The sequence below is a fragment of the Lissotriton helveticus genome, chromosome 3_2 (assembly GCF_964261635.1).
Source record: "Lissotriton helveticus chromosome 3_2, aLisHel1.1, whole genome shotgun sequence".
Classification (NCBI taxonomy): Eukaryota; Metazoa; Chordata; class Amphibia; order Caudata; family Salamandridae; genus Lissotriton; species Lissotriton helveticus.
The window spans coordinates 273,412,227-273,436,844 of NC_136062.1; the positions used below are offsets into that span (position 1 = coordinate 273,412,227).

Here is a 24,618-nt window from a genome sequence, read left to right on the forward strand (position 1 = left end):
GCCCTGATGAAGATGTACCCGACACCAGTGACCCCTGAGATTTTAATGTGGAACATATACTCCTGAACCTTTCCCTTGTACCACAGTATTGTAATGTTTTGGCTTCCCTGAGATTTTTATTGGTTTGTATGTGTGTTTTATAATTTAATAAAAAGATTAAAAAAAACAACAAAAAAAACATAAATAGAACCAAGAAGTGGCTCAGGAAGGCAAAAGGGGCATCAGTAGGGTTTGGGTAGGTGTGATGAGGAAGCTGTTTTAATCTATAGGGTATTGCTAGAAAAGCTGATGTCATAAAACACTATATTAAGACTGAACATCACGCAAAAGACACTAACACGATTGTCATGCACCATCAAATCATTGCATTGCCATGTGTCAAAACTGTGAGCCCGATTCCTGATAAAAAGTAAAGTACCGATACCTGAACATACTTCTTTGGGTTTTCTCAACTCACAAACATTTCTTGAGGTGTGCCTGGAAAGTTGCGCCAGGCGCATGTTTCAAGGTGCACTTCTGGGAATATCATAAGACATATTCCCCTTGTTCCTGTTCCCACTGTGTGGAATCTTAAACTTTGTAGAATTACGCACAGGTGGAAGGGGACGTCTGTACAAATGCACATTTTTTTTCACAGTGGAGAAAACATTTTTCCTCATTGAAAAAAGCCCTTTACCTACAACCCCGTAAAACGTAGAGGAGATCTTTCCCTCTTTCCATCATGGAAGGGGCGGTAACTCCAGCCTATAACAAAAGTAACTTTATAACTATTTCCAGAGCGGTAAGGGGTCGGATCAGCGTTTGTGATTGCCTACAAACAGACATATTTGTGGGTGTTCACACACTTACAAAGCAGTCATGTTTTCTCATGCCCATTTAGCACTCCTTGTGCAGAATTTACTACTGAGAATCTCTCAACATTATTGACTGTGTAATCTCCAGTAGTAAATGCATTTACACTAGCCAGGACAACTTTTGTGAATTTCTGGCAGGCGTAAATTAGGTGTTTTCAGAGACAATTATACATTCATGGTCGCAAATACCTTTGGGATAGGACTCACTAAGGCTCTCATCACCAGCCGCCCATAAAATTCCATTACATGGTTTAAATCCTATTAATGCACATACCGGAATGCCGAGATTCGGCACACCCACAATAAAAGTGAATAGAAAGTACTTGGGCATGCAAAATTGTGATGCACCCGAATTGGCGTCTCATGCCCAGTTTTGCAGGGGTGAACTTGGAAAAGGCGATTATTGCAGCTGTTAAATTCCTATCCCCGGGATATCAGACTTTTATTGCATCTGGGCTGAGCCACCCTTAATTTGCACAGAACAAATTGTTCTTGAGCACTTCAATGGCCTAGTCTCCATTGTTTTTAATTGGAATCATCTTTAAGTACCAGTTTCTAAGTGGTGTTAAATATTTCTCCATAAGTGGTTAAAGACTGTTCGGTGAATAACCAAGATCATGATTCATGGAGAAAAAAAAAGCGACAGTGCAGGGGGAGAATTTATTCAGAGCAGTTGGTAAATGTATGAGGTACACTGCATGGAATAGCTTGTGGTTTGCTTGCCAGAAATGCAGTAATTTCCTTTTCCACCTGGTTTGACTCATAACTGCATTGCACTGGGGTAATTTTACTACATCAAAACGGTAACATCGCGTGCTATTTTACCATGTAGTAAAATCGCCCCAGTAATGTGCAACTTTAATTAAGGCCATAGGGTGCAAAACTGCATAACAGGAAGGGGTCGTTGTACAAATGCATACCTTTTAGTTATTTATTTATTCATTTGAGCGTTCCCTAGACCCCATCAAATTTGGGAGGAAGGGATTCACCTCCCTTCATATTCTGGACTGCACATTACGCCCATTTCCAGAGCGCGGAAAGATTAGCTTGCAATTCGTGAATGTTCAGAAATGTCCACCTTGTGGGTATTCACAAAGTTACCAGGCAAACCAGGCCTTGAAATGCCCACTTCCCACCACTTGTGTGGGATTTACTCTTGCGGAACAATCCGCAGTAGTAAATGCATTTGTGTGTGTCTGGAACCCGTCTGTGAACTGGTAGGTGTACTGATGAAGTTTCAGCTGCAAACATACGTTTCCCATTGAATTTACGTTTGTGAAGAGGGTCACGTGTATTTATTAGTTCACGAAACAAGAGATAGGTTATCAGAAAGGTCTGAAAGGCCCTCCCAGCTGTCCACGCCTTCTTGAGTGCAGGTGCTGGAAAGGATTCCCTTTCAGTCACTCAAAGACACCTAGAAGGCCAAAGCCATGTGATTTCTTGGAACACCCAGCGTGCAAACAACAGAGCTGGCAATTTCATTTGTTTGGCCCAGAGAGCTTGGACATGGACAAAGAGTTGTATTGTACCAAACTGGAATTAATATTACGCTTCCCACGCCCCCGGCGAGACCTAATGACCTTTCTTGATTGGTTAGCAATTAGTTAATCCGCAAGTGTCATTCATGACTCGCGTCTCGACCCATAATATTAAAGAGGACACCAAGGAACAATGCAGGGGCTACTAGGAAGAAACTCTTTAGACTAAAAAATGAAATGAGAAAAAATGAAAAAGTAAGATTTCTATTTATTTTGAATAAAAATGAAGAAAATCGATTAATGATGAACAATTTCAGTAATTCACCAAAACGATATCAGGGTTTGTGTGAAGTATATATAAATATATAATTAAGGTAAGGGTAAATGATGGTGGGAGTTAGAGATATGTTAGGCTTAGGGGCTGTGATTATGGTCCGAGTTTGAGAAAGGCAAAGTTACAAGCTGGAATTATGTTTAAATTATTTACACTCTTTAAAAATCAATGAAAAAGACTGAACAAGAAGACGTTATGGTTAGGTTTATGATTAGAGTTAAATGTATTAGGGTTAGGGCCTGGGCTTTGGTTCATGGAAGGGTTAGCATAGGAGTTACATTTACGGTTTGTGACTGGTTCTGCATTAGTATTAAATTAATAACTGAGTTTATGTAAGAGATTGTCTTCTTTGAGGCATTTTGAGATATTATTTTTTGCATATTTGTAAATACAAAATACAAAGATTTTTTCTTGAATAGTTCTTGATATACATATATCTTTTTTAGCATTTTTATTTTTATAATGTTACAGAAAATACTCTGTGCAAACGGCACCTAAGACCATGTCCGTTGTATGGAGTGTTTTTAAATATATATATATATTTCTCAATGTCAAAACACATACAAAGAGGGCAGGGGCTACTTAGAACAGCACCCAACAGATTGAATTGTGCCCTAAAGTAACAAAAAAAGGTGCACGAAACCAGGGAGTACTTCCCTCTATACTCCCCATAATATGGAACAAAGTCCCACAACAAATTGCACTGCAAAATGGTTTCAGCACTCTTATGCATACATATTACTATATCATGTTAAAGTCCACAAATTATTGGCACAATGATGAATTGTCCAACCCCTGTTGTTTGTATTTTCAAATGTGGTTCGTACTTTATTTTTTTTTCATCAACGGATTTACTCCACAGTTCCAAAAAGCATAGCCAACGCGTTTCGTCGACTGAGAGACTTCTTCAGGGCTTGGCAGTATGGTAAAAAGTGTTGCATCCCATCTTGTGGTATTCCTATCCCCGAACAGGTAAGTGCTTGATTATTTCACACTTCCTTAGCAGCCTGATAACCGCTCCTCATTCCCGTCAAAAGGTAATAAACGAAAGCTCTGAAGAAGTCTCTCAGTAGACGAAACGTGCTGAAACCATTTTGCAGTGCAATATTTCTCAACGTATTGCCACTTAGATGCTTCGCTGTGATGGTGGCAGCACTTGTCAAATATACAAAAATAATACAATTCTGAAGGGAACAAAGGAAAGCGGCACACCAGGAGGGAGGAAGCGGAAGAGAGAGTAAGAGAATATATATATATATATATATATATATATATATATATATATATATATATATATATATATATATATATATATATATATATATATAAATAGAAGAGGCTGCGCCTTTAAATCGTGGAATTACCTGATATATATGGGTGCTGCGGCCTGTGCAAACAATCCAGGAGGTGGTCTACGTTTTGTGCAGCCTGACCAAGGACTTTGAAGGTGTAAAAGCTAAATTATTAAGGCTCATTTAATGCATGTCCCATGGCGAAAACGACATTTGATCACATGAAACTCACCCACGAATTCCGGCGTTCCAAAAATATTTTTAAATTCAACCCCATCTTCTATTTTATGTGCCAAACCAAAATCAATGAGTTTTATGTGCGGTATTGGAATATTCTTGTCCAACAGCATAATATTTTCTGGCTGAAAGAAAAAAGATATATAATAAAAATATAAAACTTTGCTATTTACATTCTCAGTTCAATATATTGACATGGATTCAACTATTCACATATATTACAACACAAAAATACAGCGGAGTATTATTCATGTGGAAGATATGAGGTACCAATGCCACTTTGTATATCGACTCTGTTATTGCCAATCTAAATTTTAGCCTTTGGGAAACTCACAATTTTTCTTCTAATGTTTAAATAATTTAACACCTACAAGTGATAGCAACAGCATCTTTTCGAAAGTTCTAAATACATTATTTTTTGTATCCCATCTGTAATATGTTTTCAGGAGAACACACATATACAAATTGAACTACAGAAAACTACACCAAGGATAAACCTCCTTTACTCCAGAGACACTAACTACATCACAGTTTGTAATAACTGCTTAGAGGTAGTGGACAAAGAGTACAGGAGTCCAGCTGGATAGGGGACTGATGTCATAATAAGTAGATTTAAAAGATCCACAAAGGAAACTTGCATTACAGGCAAGCAAACGTCCTCTCATACAATTCCTTCCACAAACCCCACAAGTGGGACATGGTGCTAATGAAGCTGACATCACAGAATTACTGAGTGAAGCGGTGTTGAGTTACTGGCTGACTGCATGGCTGTAATTCTTCTAATATCCATTACAGATAAGACACACATGCAAGTAAAAACTGCCCCAAGCTCAATCCTGTAGATTGCTGATATGCAATGATGTGTTAAGGCCTACGGATAGCTACTGTTAGAGACGTCGGTCCTCGACTCTTCCTCACAAGAGGTACTCAAATTACATCAAGAGTGAGGCGCATTGTTAACATAAAACATGGCTGACTCTGCCGCAAGCTAATTGGAATGTGGGTGCTTTTGAGTCAGATGGCGTGGTTTTTCAAAGGGGTTATACTTCCTGATCACGTGTTGTGGTCTTTAAAGTCCTTTGGTACACCTGTTACTAGTAAACATGCCAGGATGTACGCTTTCTTCTCTCTGTGTCACACACACCTTATAAAGCAAGGGACACTCTTGTCTCCTCGATTGTCCATACCACCCTTTCCACCCACACAGCAGAAGACATCTCAAAAAGAATGATGAATTAAGCTCCTACTATAAACTTAAAGTCATGCATACCTTAACTGCCGCAATGGAACACAATATTGCGGAGAGCTTTAGGGTCTGATTCTGGCTTAAAGGGGCAGCTATAGTCAGGCACGATCTGATAAAAAATAGAGTTTTCAGGAGTGCTACAGAGCGGCACTGTGGCTCCTCCCAGATGTTGGCTCACCCGAGTACTGCTTTTGATTTGGCCACAGTTCTGTGCTTCCACAGGAAGAGATCCTAGTCTCCAAGCATCTGTGATCATTTGTTAATCAAGCTGCGTGAGCCAGGGCTCTTTATCTAGTAAAGTTATTGTGTTATGATGAAGCCTGACCTTCAGGTCACACACATGTCACTAAGATGCTATATGTCTCCTAGATAATTAGATAATTGCATGTTTGTTCTTCTTTGGCAGCAGCAATGCTGAGGAGGGGAGTCAGGAGGAATGTGTTGCTTTATTGAATTACCAGCCCCCCCAACGTTTCCATCGCCATCTTCAGAGATACCTCAACATGGAACCACTTTAGAGAATGGTATTTTTTCTTTCTAATTGATAGTTTGAAGAATTATGCGCATGAGAGACGTGCATGTAGAGGCTTTTTTTAAAGGTCTTTTGCTCTTGTTTGCGTATTCCTCTCAAAGCATTCCTGCCCACGGTCTTGTCAGTTATTACTTCATCAACGTTTACACAAGGGAGTATTACATCAAGATAAGTACATTGGGAGTACCTTTACATTCCTTTTTTTTCCATTTTCTTTTTACATATATGGTGCCTTTACTTTGCAGGTCAATTTATATATTTAAATACCAAAAATGTAATTTAATTATAATGTTGTTAGTTATTAATTAATTTGTATTAATTGCAATACTTACATTGTATTTAATTTATTTCAAATGTAATATTTTCATATGTTACATTAAATGTATTTAATATACTATAAATTGACATTTCTCTTTCCTGGACCTTAAATATCCCCTTGCTATCTCTTATAGCTTCCATTTTCTTCCTTAAACCCTAAAACCCCTTACAAATGCTTATCACTAGTATTTCCTTATAACCTGTTAATGCTACCTTCCTTGAATCCTAAAAACCTCTTAAAGCTACACTTCTCTGAACCCTATAAACCTTTAATACCCCTAAATGCTACCCTTTCCTGAAGCCTAAAAAACTCGAACAACCCTTTCATGCTACTCATTCCTAAACCATAAAAACTCTTTACTACATCTTAACGCTAGCCTTCCATGAACCATAAAAACTCCTTACTACTCCGGCAACTCTTCCCTGAACCCCACAAACTCCTTACAAATCCATAACGCTCACTCAGGGACTCTGTCTGCTGAAAGTCGGTGAAGCCTAAGGAAATATCAGGAACCAAATTCCTGATTTCCTCTGGTAATTCCTCAATTTTAAGGGAACTCTCAGAGCCCCACTGGATGATCCCTTTTATTTCTATCGCCAACCACCTTCCTGTAGTTATCAACTCCCTCTGGTATCAGTAACTCTCGGGAGGTGATTGGGAACGTTATTATGAGGCCCTGAGTAGTGCTGAGCAATCTGTAATAATCCGAGTGATTTAACGAGTGTAAGAAGAAAGTTTTAGGGCATCAGTGGAAGCACTTTCAAGACTCTGATGGAATACATTCTACAGCAGGTTTCTCCAATGAGTAGTTTGTGAGCTGCTAGTAGCTAAACTCCTGTGTGCAGCCCAGTGAACAAAATTAGAAGCTTTTCATTTGTTATATTAATGTATGTATACCAAAATTAAAAAGCGTGTATTTCAAGACGAAAATGTGTATATTTTCAGACTTCATAAATTGATGTTTGGGGAAAAATGGTTGATTTTCCAAAATATATTTAAAGCTGATATTGTATTGATAAAAATCAAATAGTGATGGAGAGACTTATAACTAATATTATTAACTAGTTGCTAGGGGCAGTACAGCTATGGCTATTATAAAGCATTTTTACATCACTGCTGTCAACAGTACCTGATGTGAGGTGATCACTGTTGGTAATCTAGCATATGGTGTGAGTCACTTGCAGAATGTTGGATTTTTTCCTGTTGTTCCACGATTCAGTAACAGCCTTACCACAACTTGTAATCATGAGAGCCCCAAACGTTTGAGGGAAATGAGCAAGCATAGTGTCAGTCAGTTTTTCTACAACTATTGGGGTAAAATTAGCACCAACTTTAAGCTTGAGCTCTCAGACTAATAGATACAGAATGCAGTACTTTCCTGTAAAAGTAAAAATAGCATTAAATGCACTAAAAACCACTCTCCACACATTTCACCAGATATTACAGCTCCATTCATACTGTAAATAAATCTCTAAATAGTGTATCCATGAATGAAAAATACAACAAATATTACTCCATGACTACTCTAATTTGTTCGTAATAGTGACCTATCTGTGAAAGGTAAACTTCTGTCATTAGGTCTGGTTTGATGGCACAGGTGTCTGGGTGACATAGTTTTACCAATTCTTTAAAATATGCATAGATTGGGCATTTGGCTTTGCTGGACCCAGAGGAGTTTTACTCTCTAAGCTTGTGCTATCAGCTGGCTCATTCCACCTTCCAGGAGGTTCTTCCATTAGAATGTACTTTTATAAATTTGAAAAACAAGTTTAACTATGAGGTTTGTCACATTACATCTTCTTCCTCTATATGCATTCTACATAGAAAGCAATACGTTTCACCACTTCTTCCCAGCATTGGCAGAGCCAGTGAGGCAGAATTAGTGTGACTTGTCCACGGCCTTCGACTGCGTACGCCACTCCAAATTGTGGGAGCTCCTGGAGTCGATGGGCGTGGACAATTCCGTAATCCTTTTTATAAGAGAAATCTATAGAAAGGCAGGAAAGGTTATATGGTTTTGTGAAGAGGGGGAATGTATGAAACTGTTTAAAACCGAAAAGGGGATTAGACAGGGATGTGTGCTCGCCCCCTTACTTTTCTCCCTGTATACCAATAACCAAAATTAAGTTTTGACAGTGCAGTGTAGGGATGTTCCTTCTGCAGGTGGCTTATTGCTTCTCGATCTTCTCTACGCAGACAATGTGGTTTTTCTGGCCAGAACTCCTCTGGCCCTTCAGCGTTCGATTGGTATTTATTCTAAATATACGGCAGATTGGGTCCGTCAGTAAATAAACCCAAAACTTTTATTATGACTGCAGGCTCGGAAAGGAAAAAGTATTTTTAATTTAACCCCTTCGCTGCTAGCAGGATTCCCCTGCTGTGCTGGGGGGAGGGGGGACACGCACAGCGCCCCCATGCTCATGACGAGCTCAGCTCGTCATGAGCCACGGCGCTCCGGTGCTCATGACGAGCTCAGCTCGTCACGACCATGCCCGTTTAATGGAACGCTCAGCACAGCAGGGGAATCAGCCCAGCATGCCAGCGTTCCACGGACCATGACGATCTGAGCTCGTCATGAGCACCGGAGCGCAAGAGGGGTTAATTTAGACGGAGGTCCCTTGGTTTGCGAACAGTCTTTTACGTACTTAGGTCTCCTTTTTGATTCCAAACTTAACTGGTCTGCCATGGTAGAAAATAGAACCAACAAGCTGAAACGAAGTATAGCTGCGATCTGAAAGTTTTCTTCTAATTTGGGCAAAAAACCTTATAGGGCACTGGCAGAAGTTTGCTCTGCAAAATCGGTTGCCATAGCCACCTATGGGGCCGAAATATGGGGTACGATTCCAGTGGGGACGTTTCTAACAGTGGAAAACAAGTTTGTTAAAAAGCTGCTATCAGTCCCTCAGAACTGCTCAAATCTGATTGGCCTTAAAGAACTTGGTTTGACATTATTATTGATACCATCAAATTAGCCCCACTCTTTCTTTGGCAGGGAATTTGGAAGAGGGACTCGGTTATGTTAAATCAAGTGATACTAAATAATATTATCAAACTTGACAGAGCAAATAGAATTCCATGGTTAGCTTATGTTAAATAGTCATTTACAGACTTGGGGTTAGCTTTTCTGTATACATCACCCTATAACTGTTTGTCCTTCCCTGAGAGTAAGTTAAGAGAGGATTTTATAAATGAGTGTGATTTATATCGCTGGCATCGCAATCAAGGCAAACCCACGGTTTTATTTTACCAGAACCTGCCTGGTGCTGTTACTGCCAATGACTCTTACCTTTCTTTCGTCTCAAACAATTTGCACCGCTATTTATTAACTAGAATGAGACTGAATTTTTTCCCCTTAATGGTAGGTGTTCAATTATGCAGAAATAAAACCATTAACATCTGCCATATTTTGTTTTGTGGACACCTGACATGTGTAAGTGAAACCATTTTGGACATAGGTTTGTAGATATAAATAGCTTTGGAATCAGGCCCACAATAGGTAACTCAACTGGCAATAATATATCAATATTTAATGTCGCAAACGTTTGTAGGCTCAAGTCATGGCTAATTGTACATGTAAAGCCCAGGGTCACATTCCAATATGAGAATGCCCGCGAGATCTATATTTATTAGTTTTATGTTTCACAAATCACAACCTACGCTATATGGCAGTCATGCAAACACTGAACAGCAAACATTATCTATCATTCAACAATCAAAATGAAAATAAATCTAAAAACTTAGAACTATCCTCATTAAAAAAATATACGACGGGTCAGAAATAGCACTTTATGACCTGGAAATATGCCACATGGCCAAGACCAAAATGGAGGCCGATGACTTGCAAAGACAATGAAATAGATCACTCGCTGGTCCTAAACTTGAGGGTGGTTCGTCTTTTTTGCTGGTCATAATGAAAATGTAAAGGAATTGGCACTTTTGCAGTGGAAAATAGGGTACATTACTGACTAGATCTCTTGGACAATTTCCAATTACATCAGAAATACCGTGAACTTTGAAGGTTGAGGATAGACTGACCTGCTCTTCGGAACCTACGAGCAAGGTCAAATATCTTCAATTTTCTGGGACAACAGGACTATGACCTGCCTCCCTGTGGTGCAACGGCCTTTACTGCTCACTCGCGAACAGGTCATGCCTCTGGACAGAAAGCTCTACATCTGGTTCTGCTGCGTCTGGTGGTACGACTGCTAGTGACACACAAATCATTGTTTGTCTGTATATCCCTGATATGGGTGTATGTTGAACCGTGTCTGCCTGCACCCGGATTAAACCATGGGCATTCTTCAATGTTGGTACAGCTCACTTGCCAGTTTACAGGGCCAATGTAAAGATCCGGGGTAGACATCAAGGGTTCTGTTCCTCATTCCTGCAGAGCAAGCTGCCAATCTTCATTACTCACATTCTAGCCTTCATCAGCACAGTCTTCAGGTGCAGCACAAAAATACCATTGTTTGAATACTGTCTGACGTAATTTTATTGTCCCAAATATTGTCTACAAAACTGTCATTCCCCTGGAGTTAATAATAGAGGTTCTCCACGCAATGGTCGGTACTTTTCTAAACGATATTTATGTCAGACGATATTTCTTTATAAAATATTCTTATAAACCACCTACAAATGATAGTAGTAAGCCTAGACGCACTGAGAAACTACTACAGCTTTAAGGTGGACGGCTGTGATACAGTATGCACAGACAAGGTGAAGGCACTACTGGGCCAATTAACATATTCATTCAATGTATGAGTATGTGAAGAAGTACTACAGGCGTACAACTTCATGTACTCATCAATGCCATGGTGACCTGCCCATAAATGTCCAAATCCCTATCAATTAAAAAGGATGGAAGGCACGGACCTTTCTATTAGTTCTGAATGTATATTAATATTTCATGAATATTACTCTTTTAGATGTTTAGTAGCCAAAACACAAAGGCATTCATGAATAGGGTATGTAGAACTGTATGGTATGCTACCACTTCACTTGCTCAAATTCCTTAGTAAATGGATCCCAGGGATCACCGCCAGCTGCCGCCTCAATCCAATGGGGAGGATTACGCCCCTCTCAGAGATTAAAAAAAGGGGCAGGGCAGACTATTGCATCTTTCTGTACGTGGGCATCTGAAAAATGAATACCGGGAAGCTGCATGTTCTACAGAGCTCAAGACCCTGGTTTGCAATGCTGTTACAGAAACAATGCCAGAATACCTGAAAGCAAGGTTAGGGGGCTACGATCAAGGGGCAAAATGTATTCAAAACAAAAGAAAGTGCAAACAGCAGCAGCACAGGGAAGACGTTTAGGGCACGTCATCCCAACAGCAGTGTACTTCTGCACCAACCTGCTGCCCCTCAGCACAGTGTTAAAAACCCACCCATTCTAACTTCATATGAATACTAAGCGCTTGGATGCCTTGGTTGCATAAGTGTTTTATGAACGTAAAATAATGATGATGTCTCTAGGAAGGTGTCCAGTGGTTTCCACATCCCCCTAGAAGATGGTTTTCAGGATGAGTTTTACAGGGCCCTGCTATCTGCTCCTCTTAGGTATGTCACCCAGTTAAACCAGCACCTGTATGATGTTTTAGCAGTATCTTTCCAGTTTGTCAGGACAAGCTTGACTGCTGCGGTCAGAAGGAGGCCCTTGACGGCAACACAGAGGGCTCCAGATGGATATGCTTAAAAGGCCAATTTGCACTGTTGGTAACAGCAAATAAGCTAATATGTAAATTATTTCTCCTGTTTTTTGTTTTTGTTTGTGACAATATGTAACAACCAACTGGACCTCTCAACTGCATTACGAATGTACCTGTATTTGTAGAAAAATAATAAAAATGAAAAGAAATTAAAAAATAAAATAATTATGATGATGATACATCTAGCATTGGTGGCTTTCCCCTTCTTGTACAATAAAATCTATCACTCAACTTCAAGTTCATCTTTGGGTAAAAGATAGCAATATTTTCATCCACAGATGTCAAACCACACCCGAAAGTGCTCCACTCACTCTCCATACAGAAATGAGCACAATTCAGACTCCTTCCCCCAGACTTTCAAGGCACTATATAGTACTGGCCCAGCATACCTCTACAATTGCATCTTCTTTTACAAACCTTCCAGTTACCGCTCCTCGTCTGAACTCCTACTTGCACACATCTCACACATACGGAAAACCAGATCTAGTGGTGGAGACTTCTCCTACATTACTTCTAAACTGTGCTATGCCCGGCCGCTAAAGATAAGAGCCTCCTCCTCACTACTTTAATTTCGCAAGAAGTTGAACACCTGGTTTTTCGACTAGTCCCTCTAGGTCCTGGATTTAGCTAGACTCTCACCTGTTCAGCGCCAAGATACCCTCCACCAGAGCCAATCTGAGAATCAGCATACTCAGTGAAGTAGGACGTGTACATGCTGTGTGCTACGTGTGACACAATGCACCATGCCGCACTTCCAGAGGATTGGCCAGCAAGCACGTTGAGACTCATCTCTTTCTTCCAACCCCCAATCTGGCCTTCTTTGAACCAGTGAACACTGTCCCAAGCTTCCTGCCCTCCTTGGCTCCCCAGCTTGCCGCTCGTCGCCCGGGCCAGACTTTCAGATTACCCGGGCAGGCGGGGTCTCTGCTGCCAAGTAGTCACACAGCTACGCGGCCTGCACGGCTGTGTCAGGGGCTTCATTTTGCCTCCAGACAGGGTGTCCAACGCCTGTGCAGTGGGGAGTGGAGAATACTCAGGGGCAGGCTCGGACTGGCCGTAGCGGGCACCGGGCAATCCCCTGGTGCGCTGCACGGGTGGGGGCCGGTTTTGCAAAATCGGCCCCGTCGGCCCTGTAACAAAATCGGCCGAAAATCGGCCCTGGCAGAGCTCGGCGGCGATAGTGAGCTCTACAAATCAACATAACATTACATAGCAATACATAACATAACGGCAAGTCATGTTCACAGCTGTTAGCACTTTACCGCCAGACTGACTGGCTTTGCTAATGCATATGGTATTGGCTTACAGGATTGTTCGTCACTTTATTAACATTTTATAGCATTTCACAGATGTATACTTTTAGACCTACATGGAAAAGTAATCCTTTTCAGTTTTTTTCAAGTTCTAAGATGAATTTTTTCTACTAATGGCTGCAGTAAAGAATCTGATGTGAGAATTTCCAAGGCTTCTGAAGCTATCTCCCTCCTAATAGCGGCAATTAGAAATTGTCTATGAGTTATTAATGCAACCATGTGCCTTGTGACAGCTTCATCTATCTTTGATTACAACTTCTAAAGACATTATAAAAGCACTATCTTTTGCTCTGCTTATACCATTTTTTTACTTTGCAACTAATGGAAGAAACAGTGCAAACCACATGCACAAGATAAAACATTTTTTTTTAAAATACCTGATTTTATGCCAAGACAAAAGGCTAGCACTAGGCATTATTCTTTTGTTCTCACCCTCTGATCAGAAACACTTTAAAGAACCTTAAAATAGAACCTTAAACACCAAACAATAGTTTGTTTGCTGCCACTGAAGCAGGTAAGTATTCTCTACTCTTTCTTAACTAGCATATTTGAATGATTGGTGTGGGATTGTAAAACATAGGTCCAATTTTTGGACCAGTATGCAAATGAATGACTGTGGATATGAATATAAAGTAGTTTGTTAATTAGTGTATGTTATAATAAGAAGGCTGCTTTCAGAATCTATCAGAATTCTGTCAGAAATCTATCAGAAGAAGATAGATTTCAGAATCTAACCAAAATTTACATTGACAGCATATTTATTTAATACGGGTAAAACTTTTCGGCAGAAATTTAATTCGAATGTGAAACGTTTGTTTTTAGTAATCAGAACGAGGCTTGCACTTACTGTTGATGGCGCAGCTTTGGATTTAAGAAACGCGGCATGTGAGGCACGCGGCTGTCTGAGGTGTCAGCGACCATTTTAGAAATAGTGCGGAAGCAAGAAGAATCTCAAAGTTGTAAACGCGCCTGACAACATTTTTCAGATAAATTCACGCATTCGCATTGTAGATGCAGAGTCAAATCATACCGTGTTAGATTGGGCGTTGGTTACAAATAGACAATATTGAAGGTGCCATTTTAAAATGGGCGCTCGATGCAATGTAAGCGTTTAGTAGCTTCAAAAGGAATTTGGGACTATTATGCTGATGCATAGGAGATGGTTACTAGGCAATGTGCTTTGCCATTGCTAGCAGCAGACTCTCTGTGAAGAAGTTGGATTAGCAGAGAGAGATTACGAGCAGTTGTGTGACAGTAAGAAGCAATACTTGATAAAGGAAGTATTTATAACAGAAGTTTATTTTTATTGTGGTATTAGTAAATAATTACAGATTGTCTGTATTTTTATTGTGGTGTAGTACAGATTGTTTACAAAATTTTGTTAAAAGTAATAATCTGGCAGAATAAATATAGCTGAGCAAATTACAAGAGGGGATACTCAAGAGGATATGCTAAAGAAATTGCTTACACAGGAAATTAAACATTTGGTCCAGGAATCGGTAAAGTAAGCTATGAGTAATAGAAAGAGGAGTCTAGTTGATGAGGATGATGAGTATTGGCATTGATGAATATATATTTGACCTTAATAATAAAGATGGTCTGGATAATGAGTTTGGTGATAGTACCAATAGCAAGATAAAAAATTAGAGATATGTAGTTTTTCTATTTGGTCAAAAATTGTTTGACCCAAAAGATATTAGACATCTTTGGGGGTCTAACTGGTGGCCTTCGAGTCACATAGCAGAGTACTCAAAGTACTGGATCAGAAGACCCTTGGAAAAGGAGGAAAGAAACATAATGAGGACTGAATGCTCTCGCCCAGTTATTGGGAAAAGAATTCAGTGACTCCTAACTTAGATCCGGAGTTGAGCACTTATATGTTTAAATTAGGTAGGGATCCTGGGAAGTATTAGAGAGATTGCTTAAACAGTGTGAGGATAAATTGTTAGACAACCTGGGACCCCTTGCCAAGATGTATGATATGTTTGATATGATTGAGGAGACATACTTGAAACATACTGATTTAGAGATCAATTTATTGAGGGAATGGTGCCAATATTTTAGGATTTTATAGAGGATCCCAAAGTAGTTATGGATTTTACCCCCCAAAGAAGAAGGAGGTCCAGAATAAGACCAACAAGAGGACGAGGTCAAACTCACTTCACAGGAACTGGTGAGTATGAATATGAAGATTACTTCTGGTTTTATCCAGGAAAAAGTGGGAGGAAGACTGAAGTTCCAAATAGATCAATAGAAAAAGCTCCTGAACGATCCTTGGGTGCTGGGTAATGTCTCAGGTTACCAAATAGAGTTCAATTTGGATCCCCACCAGTTGCAGAAACCAAGAGAACTTTGTTTCACAAAAGATTTGGAGGAAGTGGTTAAGAAGAAAATGAAAAGTACGCTACAAAGCGCATAGTTATAAAAGAAATATGCAACAGTCTGATTGGGTTTGTGAGCGCATTGTTTCTTGTAGAGAAGGACAAGAGGTGGCGGGTTGTGATTAATTTGAGGGAACTGAATTATTATGTGACATACAGACATTTCAAAATGGAGGGAGTGCATCTTTTGAGAGCTGTGTTACAGGAATTGGATTGGCTTTATTGTAGACACAGTGACAGGGCAACTGTTGTTACAAGAAAAGAAAGAAAATAAGACAGGAAATAAAATAAGTTCTGAAGAAAGAAGAGGTAAAGTTGAGAGATTTAACCTCGGTGATAGGTTTTTGTCATCATCAATTCAAGCAATGTTGCGAGGTCCTTTACATTACAGAGCTTTGCAGCATTTGAAGACCTAAGGTCTTGCAAAAGGATTTTGGTATGGAGATTATATGAATATGTAAAACAAGCAAAAGAGGAATTGATATGGTAGTTGGCGAACTTGAAGGACTGGAATGGTTGAGCGATTTTTGGATCAAAACCATATTTTGTAATAGAAACAGATGCGAGCAATTATGGAGGGGGAGTAATGTGTTCAATGGAAGAGGCAAGTTGTGCTTGGAGAAAAAGAAGCAACATATTAACTGTATAGAGATGAAAGCCGGGAGTTTGCATTGCTCAATTTCAGATCTCATTTCCAAGGATACTGGGTTCTTTTGAAGATCGACAATATTTCAGCAGTAACGTATATAAACAAATTGGGAGGCAGGAGATCCAAGAAGTTGACAGAGTGAACAAAAGAAATTTGGGAATTTTGTCTAGATCACAAAATTAGTCTGCAGGCCCAATACTTAGCAGGGATACAAAACTTTGTAGTGGACTGGAATTTAAAAAACGTGCTAGATCACAGTGATCGGATGTAAGACAAGGCAGTTGTTCTGGAAATTCAGTATTGTCAGGGCCCTTGGAAGGTAGATTTGTGTGCCTCGAGGCTGTATCATCAGTTTAAGAATTGCATAAGTTGGAGGCCACATCCAGGGCCCATAGCAGTGGATGCATTTAATCAGAATCGGAAGGAAATGAAAGGTTACGTGTTTTCTCCTTTTGCTATGATCCAGAGAGTGTTGATTCGTGTGAGGAGGCAGGTCTGTCAGATAGTGTTGGTGATACCCTTTTGGACTTCACAAGCATGGTTCCCTTCATTGATGGAGATGGTGATAGAGATTACTTATTTAATAGAAGATTACAAAGGGTTGTTAACATGAGAATAAGGGATGGAGCATACTCTGGTAGAGGCAGGTTCACTCAAACTACTAGTTTAGAGAATATTGGGAGATCCAACGATTCTCAGGCCTTTCTGGAGCAATTTCAGAAGTGCCGAATGAGTCATGGGCACCAGGAACACAAACAAACTGTAGGAGTGCATGGAGTATCTGTTTATGGAGAAGCGTGGCTCAATGGTTAGAGCAGCAGACCCTGATGCAGAGGTCTGGCCCGGGACCAGGGTTCAATTACCGCCTTGGCGGTTCTTGGACTCAATTTCCCCGGACCTGATAATTCTCGCCTCGGTGCCTAGTCTAATCATGGGTCCCACTCTGTGACTCTGGGCAATAACTTGCTTAATCTCCACAACGGTGGAGAAGTGTGGCTCAGGGGTTAGAGGCAGCAGACCCGGAAGCTGAGATCGGTCCTGGACCAAGGTTCAATTCCCCGCCTCGGCGGGTCTTGGGCTAAAAATTCCACGGACTCGATAATTCGCGCCCCGGTGCCTCCTCGACTCACGGGTTCACACTCTGCGACTCTGGGCAATAGCTTGCTTAATCTCCACAACGGCCCCTCGCGGCGGGATGCCTGACTTTCACCTTGTGGATACCCTGCTATCTCACAGGGGAATACCAGGAAGGGTTCCCTAAGCAAGCGCCGGGAAACCCACTGCGGGTAGCTGTGCGCTATATAAGCTCAACTACATTTACATTTACATTTACAACAGCCCCAGCAGCGCTTGGATGCCTGGCTTCACCTTGGGGGTGCCCAGGAGTGGACATTTCACAGGAAAGCCAGGATGGGTTCCACAGCGGTATGAATACAGCACTACGAGACCTCTGGGTAGAAGTGCGCTATATAAATACAAACACATTTACATATACATTATAAGGGATATGGATCCCAAGGATGGTGATTAGATAATGATAGCTAATTTTCGTGCAGACTTATTTCAAAAAGGTTTTTGATACAGAACAGTAAATTGCTACAGAATAGCTATGGCAGCTGGATATTCTTTGGTTCAAGGGTTGTCAAAAGGCAAAAGTCCTCTAGTGTTTTAGAGTGCTGAAAGGAATTAGGTGGAAAAGACCTCCTTAGGCAAGATATATCTCTGTTTGGGATGTTAGTTTAGTTTCTAAATTATTTGAGAGATGGCATACAACCAAGTATCTAGGTATACATGAATTGACATGGAAGTTGGCAACTTTGTTGTGCATGGTTTCCTTTAAGAGTTTTTCAGATATTAGAACTCTTGATATCAGTGGCAGATTTTATCAACCACAAGGAGTTCTGTTTGAGATCCGGAGGAGAACTAAGACTATGTCAGAGTCTGTTTTTTATCCAAAAGTGGATACTTGTCCTACATTATGTATAGTCAAGATGTCTGAAAGAATTTGACTCTAGAGTAATGGAGAATAGGAGCGATGGAGTAGGACATTTGTTTATTTCATATGTAAATCCATTCAGGAGTGTTTCGTTTGCTACTATTGCAAGATGGGTGAGATCTGTCATGAAGGAAGCTGGTGTGGATTTAACACAATTTGCAGCGCCTTCAGTCGGAGGTACCATGGCTACTGAGGTTTGCATAAAAGGAGAAAGACTAGAGGAATTGGTCTAATGCAGAAGTGTTTAGAAAATGTTATTCCAAGCCAATAGAGCCTGTTTCAGAGTATCAAAAAGCTTTGAACATGCATAATGCTAGCCTCCTGTCCTGTGATCCCCCATCATCAAACTATCATATGTTTGGGCGCAGTATCACTGAAACGACTACGTCCTCTATGCAGTCTTTCTCCTGAAAATTGCTAAAGATTGTCCCCCATTAATTCATAATACACTTGTTTACATGTTTTTATATGCCCGACATCCATGAAATGGACGAAACGAAATTATTTATAAGCCCCAGGTCCACTCAATGGACGAAATAAAATGAGCCCGGTGAACAATACACCGCGCATGCGCGGGCGATCACCCGGCATACGCCGCACATGCGCAGACCAGCCCGGTCATAATGCGCATGCGCGTACAAGTAATACTACCCTCCAGGGCGTTCCCCTGAGGAGCTTGCACTTGGACCTATCGCGCATGCGCTAACTATAGACGCGAGCGCCTGGGTGGTTCCCTAGTGGCCCATAACGATGCCTCCCAGCGCGACAGGGCGTTACAGCGCGCGCGCACCTAAGACGCCCATACTTACTCCAGGCAGCATGACTCAGGCCTGTGAGTCTTTTCACCATTGCCCTCCATCACAGGTGCACTTAATTAGACCAATTAACAAGACTACTTAAGACCTGGGAAAACACTCATTCCCCACCGGTATGCGAAGGAGGCACTACAGGTCCAGAGCAGGCTCAACCCAGAAGTACTGTGAGTATGAGAAACCACCATCACGACTCCTGGTAAGCGCTATTTTTCTTTCCTAACAGGTCTCCCTAATCAGTATGGTAAATGTTTGTCCCCCCAGGGTCAAGCCTTTTGCCACCTCCCAACCTTGAGGTCAGACTGAGCAAATAACTTGCGTAAGAATCCCTCCTTGCGCCGCATTTTCACTAATGCACCCTGTTTTACTCCGTCTCTTAAAACACCTCACTTTCGAGTTATCAGTGCGATTCCCACTGTGATGGTACCACCAATACCATCACACCATAGCCGCCTATAGCCCACCAGCACTCGCTATAGTGACGGCATCAGATGTGCGTAAAACTGTACATCCTAATGACTCTACCTTCTCCTTGTGTGTTTTGTTTTGTCCTTCCATGTTATGTGTACAGGTGGTCTTGAGAAGGGAATCCCCCTCTCACACGTAGATACACTTTAGGGCGTGTAGACACATAGTCTCCCCTACACCCCCACTAGGTAATTTGCACTCACTTATTTTAGGTCCTGAAGAAAGCCAGTCTAGTCATAAGGCACTGGCTGAAACATGTTGACCCATTGGATGTGAGAGGTCGTAACTCGCCTCTTACATCCCCTTGCCTTATTTTTAACCGCTGACGGAGGCCCAGGTATTAAAGTCTAATTTTACCTTCGGGTACTGGGACCACCGTTCAGCCGTTTTAACATCACTTCCTTAACTATCTTCACCGCACACTCAGTAAAATACCAGCTCCGCTGTAGTCAGGCGTTGAAGCACACCCGGGGCACGCTAGGTGCCACTAGGTGGGCCCGATGATGAAGCATGCCACCAACTAGGTTGGTGGGTGAGGGCTTTTTTGAACACACCTGCTGGGTGTTCACACTCCGTGACAAAACATATCAGAGTCTTCCCCCTCCCCTAAAAGTAACTTGAGCTAGTCTCTTTTTGATTTAATCAGCCTCCTGTCTTGCCATAAAATTTCCATTTTCATAGGTTCGACTGCATACAGAATATACATTTTATTAACCCCTTCCATGCTGCCGTCGGCCATTGGCCGACAGCAACGCTACCTCGCTGGTGCTGCCGTCGGCCAATGGCCGACGCGGCCCTGCCCGTTTTGCAGAAGTGCCGCACTTCTGCAAAATCGCGGGTGGAGTGGAGGGGTTAAAGACATGGAGGCTCGCAGGCCCACCCTGAAATAAGGGGAAGAGGAAATGTGCTTTATTAAACATTAATAGTGTTTAAACGATAAAAAATGAAGGATGGATATATTGATCAATATACATTTTAATTACCTTTTTTTAAAAAATCTTTGCAGAGAATTAGGAACCGGATTTGAACATGATTAATAAAGATGAAGGTTGTAAGAAGGTGGCAACAAAAGAGGAAGAATAACGTGACACAACGCTAATACAGGACTTTAGAGGTTTTTTTCAATTGTTTGGTGTTCAAAGTTCTATTATAAAGGGCTGCTGTTCTATTTAAAGTGTTGCTGCTCAGAGGTGGCAAATAAAAGGATAATGCATAATGCTAGCCTCTTTGTCTTTAATAAAATCACAACTCTTTATGCAGTTAAACCTATGAAAATCATACTTTTTACTACATCATGATGAGGTGCGTCTTCAATGCCTTTCTGCACTGAAGCAGGGTTGGGTTTTCCTGATGGGTATGGGGTATTGTTACAAATCCTGGGAGCTTATAGGGAAGAGGCCTGTTGCCTTGTTTTCTTCTTTTTCATACTTCTTTAGTCCAGTCTGGTATAAATTAACACACTCTACAGAATGTTGAGATTATCTCAGCCAACTTGAATACTTAAAATTCAGGCATTGCCTACAGTGTGTTGTATTTTAATCCTGCCTGGGTTCTGTAACTATAGAAGAATGGTCCTGAAATACATGGGGACAGAAGTTGCCTTTTTGCTTCAGACTGCCTGGCGTTCAAGGTTGTTGAATGGCCTGCCAACCTTGTATGCCCTTTTGCTTCATGTTATGCCCTCACATTTGGTCTTGGCCAAAAATTGTGAGACGTGTAATTAGAAGCCATCAATGCGATTATACACAGGGTAATAACATTTAATTATAGGGTGAACCTTGGCGATCAACAACTGCTTCAAAGTTGTAGTGGATGTAAGCGATAATGCAATAAGTTAAGTAGCCATAGGAATCAGTCTGTGAGGGTATATTTTACTCAGTGTTCACAAAGTGTGTGTTGCGACCCACTGGTGGTCTCTGAGAAGATTTTTGGTGGGTTTTGATAGTCCGAGCAATAAATAAAGAAAGTTGCCTTTAATTTCTGTGTTTATCTTGTCTTATTTGCTATGCTTAAAGGACAGAGGTCCACAGTAAGGCTATATCTTCTGACAAATACATATTTTTGATATGGGCATTGGTGTTTACAAAGTACTCACACTTTGAGGTCAGAAAAGAAAAGTTAAGTGAATTATGTGACAATCTTGCTGGGGTACGGAGAGTGTGAAAAGAAAGGCTTTAGGATTTCAATTTTGTAACACACAACAGAGTGTAAATACCTGTAAATGAACAGCAAACATGCAGAAGTAATGAAAGCAAAAATTAAGTACATTTTTGTAATTCTAAATTGTGATGCAAACAAAGATTTTTATAGGATCAAAACAAATCAAGACCCTTTACTTGGTGATGCACAAATAATAAATATTCAATGAAACCATAGTCCCACACATAAACATTTATGTGTAATATGGTTTTATCTATAAAACTGTATGTCTGTGCAAATTTAGAGGCCATTTCAATGTAAAATGTGCTGTCTGTAAATAACAGTGCACTACCACATATATATTTCAGAACTGTCCCCCCACTTGGTGACCCTGTATGCCAAGTCCTTGCAGCTTGGTCACCTGCCCGAGACCACTTGTGATGTTATGGTAATCCCACTTCCAAAAAAGAAGACCCCAGGGGCCGAGGTGGTACATTTTAGACCCCTCTGCATGCTTAATATGGGTTATAAAATTATTTGCAAACTCTTAGTACTTAGATTGCTTCTACAAATGAAGTCCCTAATACATGCTGACCAGAATGGGTTTATTGCCACTCACAACATTTCCTACATCTTGCGTAGGTTGTACTCTGTGTTGTATCAACCTAGGGCACCGATTCTCATTCATGCAGCCATCCTGTCGATTGACCTGGAGAAGGCAATTCGACGCGATAAGTTGGGATTACCTTCACGAGGTAATGAAACGCTTGGGCCTTGGGGAAGTGTGGGTGAAATGGGTGCGTTAGCTATATGCATGTCCTATGGCAAGGGTCCGAACGGGCAAAACCATATCCACTCAATATCAGATAGCCTGTGGCACGCGTCAGGGTTGCCTTCTGTCCCCGCTCTTGTTTGCCATGGCTATAGAAACCGTGGAGGCGAAGTTCCGAGAGGGGGGGAGGGCATGGGGCTGACAACAGATTGAAGATCGTACCCCATATCACTATATGCAGATGACCTCCTGATTTAGCTACACAAGGCTGTAAGGGGCTCTGATACAGCCCTGCGGCTTCTAAACAGTGTTGGGGGTTTGTCGGGTTTGCGGGTAAATAAGAATAAAACATACATATGTTCCCGGTGGCTGGACCGTTGCCCAGGCCCCCAGATATACCGGTTGATCAAAAGCACTGTCTCACTATTCCCTGATTTCACCCTTACATTCCAGACTGCTCACCGAGAATTTCTCCTGGTGAAATGTATCCCATAGCAAGCTGGGATCACTTACTCCTTGCACTACCCATTCAAACTGTGCATGAATCTTGAAGGCAAGCACCATTATTTTACATACCCTAAAGCAGGCACAGTTCTGACAGAAATAGGCAACAACCAGCATGGCCACAGCAATCCCTCACTCTGCTGAAGCCAAGGGACAGCACCGCAACTATTACTCACCGTTGCTCTACTATTCTGTTAATTTCCGTCTCGCCATTGCAAAGTGCAACAAGAATAACACATTCCCAGGCCTGCACCGATGGCTCCCTCGGCCAGGCTTAATGACACGGCCCTCATGCAGCTTTTATCCCCCGCTCCTCTAGCTTGGCCACCCAGTTGGAGGAGAAGGGAGTCGAAGCGTCTCATTGAAGACCCTGAGACGCCCCATGAAGGAGGGAGGCCTATGAGTGCCGGATTTTTAGCTCTACTGGTTGGCTGCTCAGCTGCAATGGCTGGCTCAGAGGCTGGAGCGTGTTAATGAAGAGGGGACATTTCTTACAGAGCCTAACAAGCACCCACATTTCTTACTAGATAAAGTGTTGGACGCCACAACCAAGGTCGCATACTCTTCAATATTGCAAACAACTGCCCTGCAGTGCTGGAAGCGCTGCATGCCAATGATAGCCGAGACCCCACTGTATTCTCTGGTGTTACCCCTGGTGGGGCTGCCCAATGGGGATCCGCAATGGAACATCTTGACAGACCAAGTAGTAGCGTGGATGGAGTCGGGACTTGAGATGGTGGGCAACTGTTACCCAGAGAAGACCCTGCTCCCGTTTGCAACACTGATGGAGGAGAGGGGCCTCCCGCTGGGCAGTTCCTGCAGTACGAGTCGCTGGCTTGAGCATTTTGGGGTTAGGCAAAGATGAACCGGAAACGCAAACAGTACTGCACTCACTGGTCACCCTGAGCTCAGCTGGCTACCAAATTAAATAGGTTGGAGAAGAAGCTGATACTGACACGTCTACATGGGCATCTTCTCACTAAATACTTGCCGGCTAACATAATACCAATGGGTTACATGTGAAGATCGAACCTACAATATTTGTGGACATTCCTAAATTCAAGGAGGGCTTCAGTCACGTGGCAAATAACTGCTCTCAATGCTGGATGGTGCTGGGAACAGAAATTGCCATTGAACAAGTTGAGGAACTCTTTAAGGAGATCACCGATCTCAAACGTGAGACCTCTAAAGACATCGCACTAACAAATGCCAAAGAGGTCTTGGAACGCCTAGAAATCGACACTAACCCAGGCTCAGAAGTTGGACAAACTATCTGAGGATATCCGCTTCTTCGACAAGAAGCCAACCTACTCTTAGCTTCAGGAGGATTATTATAAGTAGGACACACAGGGACGATTCTCCAATAGAGGCAGAGGAGGAGGGTACAGGGGCTACAAGCGTTTCACAACATTCTCCGAATAATCAGGCTCCAACAGCGCTGGAAGCGAGGGTGAGCAGCAGAGCACCAGCTCTGGGCACCAGCACCAGGACAACTGGTACCAGCCACCACAAAGACCGTCTTTTTTAGAGGACGCCCAAAGGAGACCACCCAGAGGGAGAGGATACAACTGGAACCAAGGGCCTC

At 41.7% G+C, this 24,618-nt stretch overlaps 1 protein-coding gene across 3 annotated transcripts in view; it reads right to left on the reverse strand.

Moving 5' to 3' along the window:
* Positions 1–24,618, reverse strand: part of DAPK2 (death associated protein kinase 2) — a 558,977-nt gene that overhangs the window by 86,208 nt on the left and 448,151 nt on the right. For all 3 annotated transcript variants that reach the window (XM_078685202.1, XM_078685200.1, XM_078685201.1), the window contains exon 5: positions 4,191–4,320. In XM_078685202.1, coding sequence (XP_078541328.1) covers positions 4,191–4,320 — 130 coding nt within the window. The remainder of the gene's footprint in view (positions 1–4,190; positions 4,321–24,618) is intronic.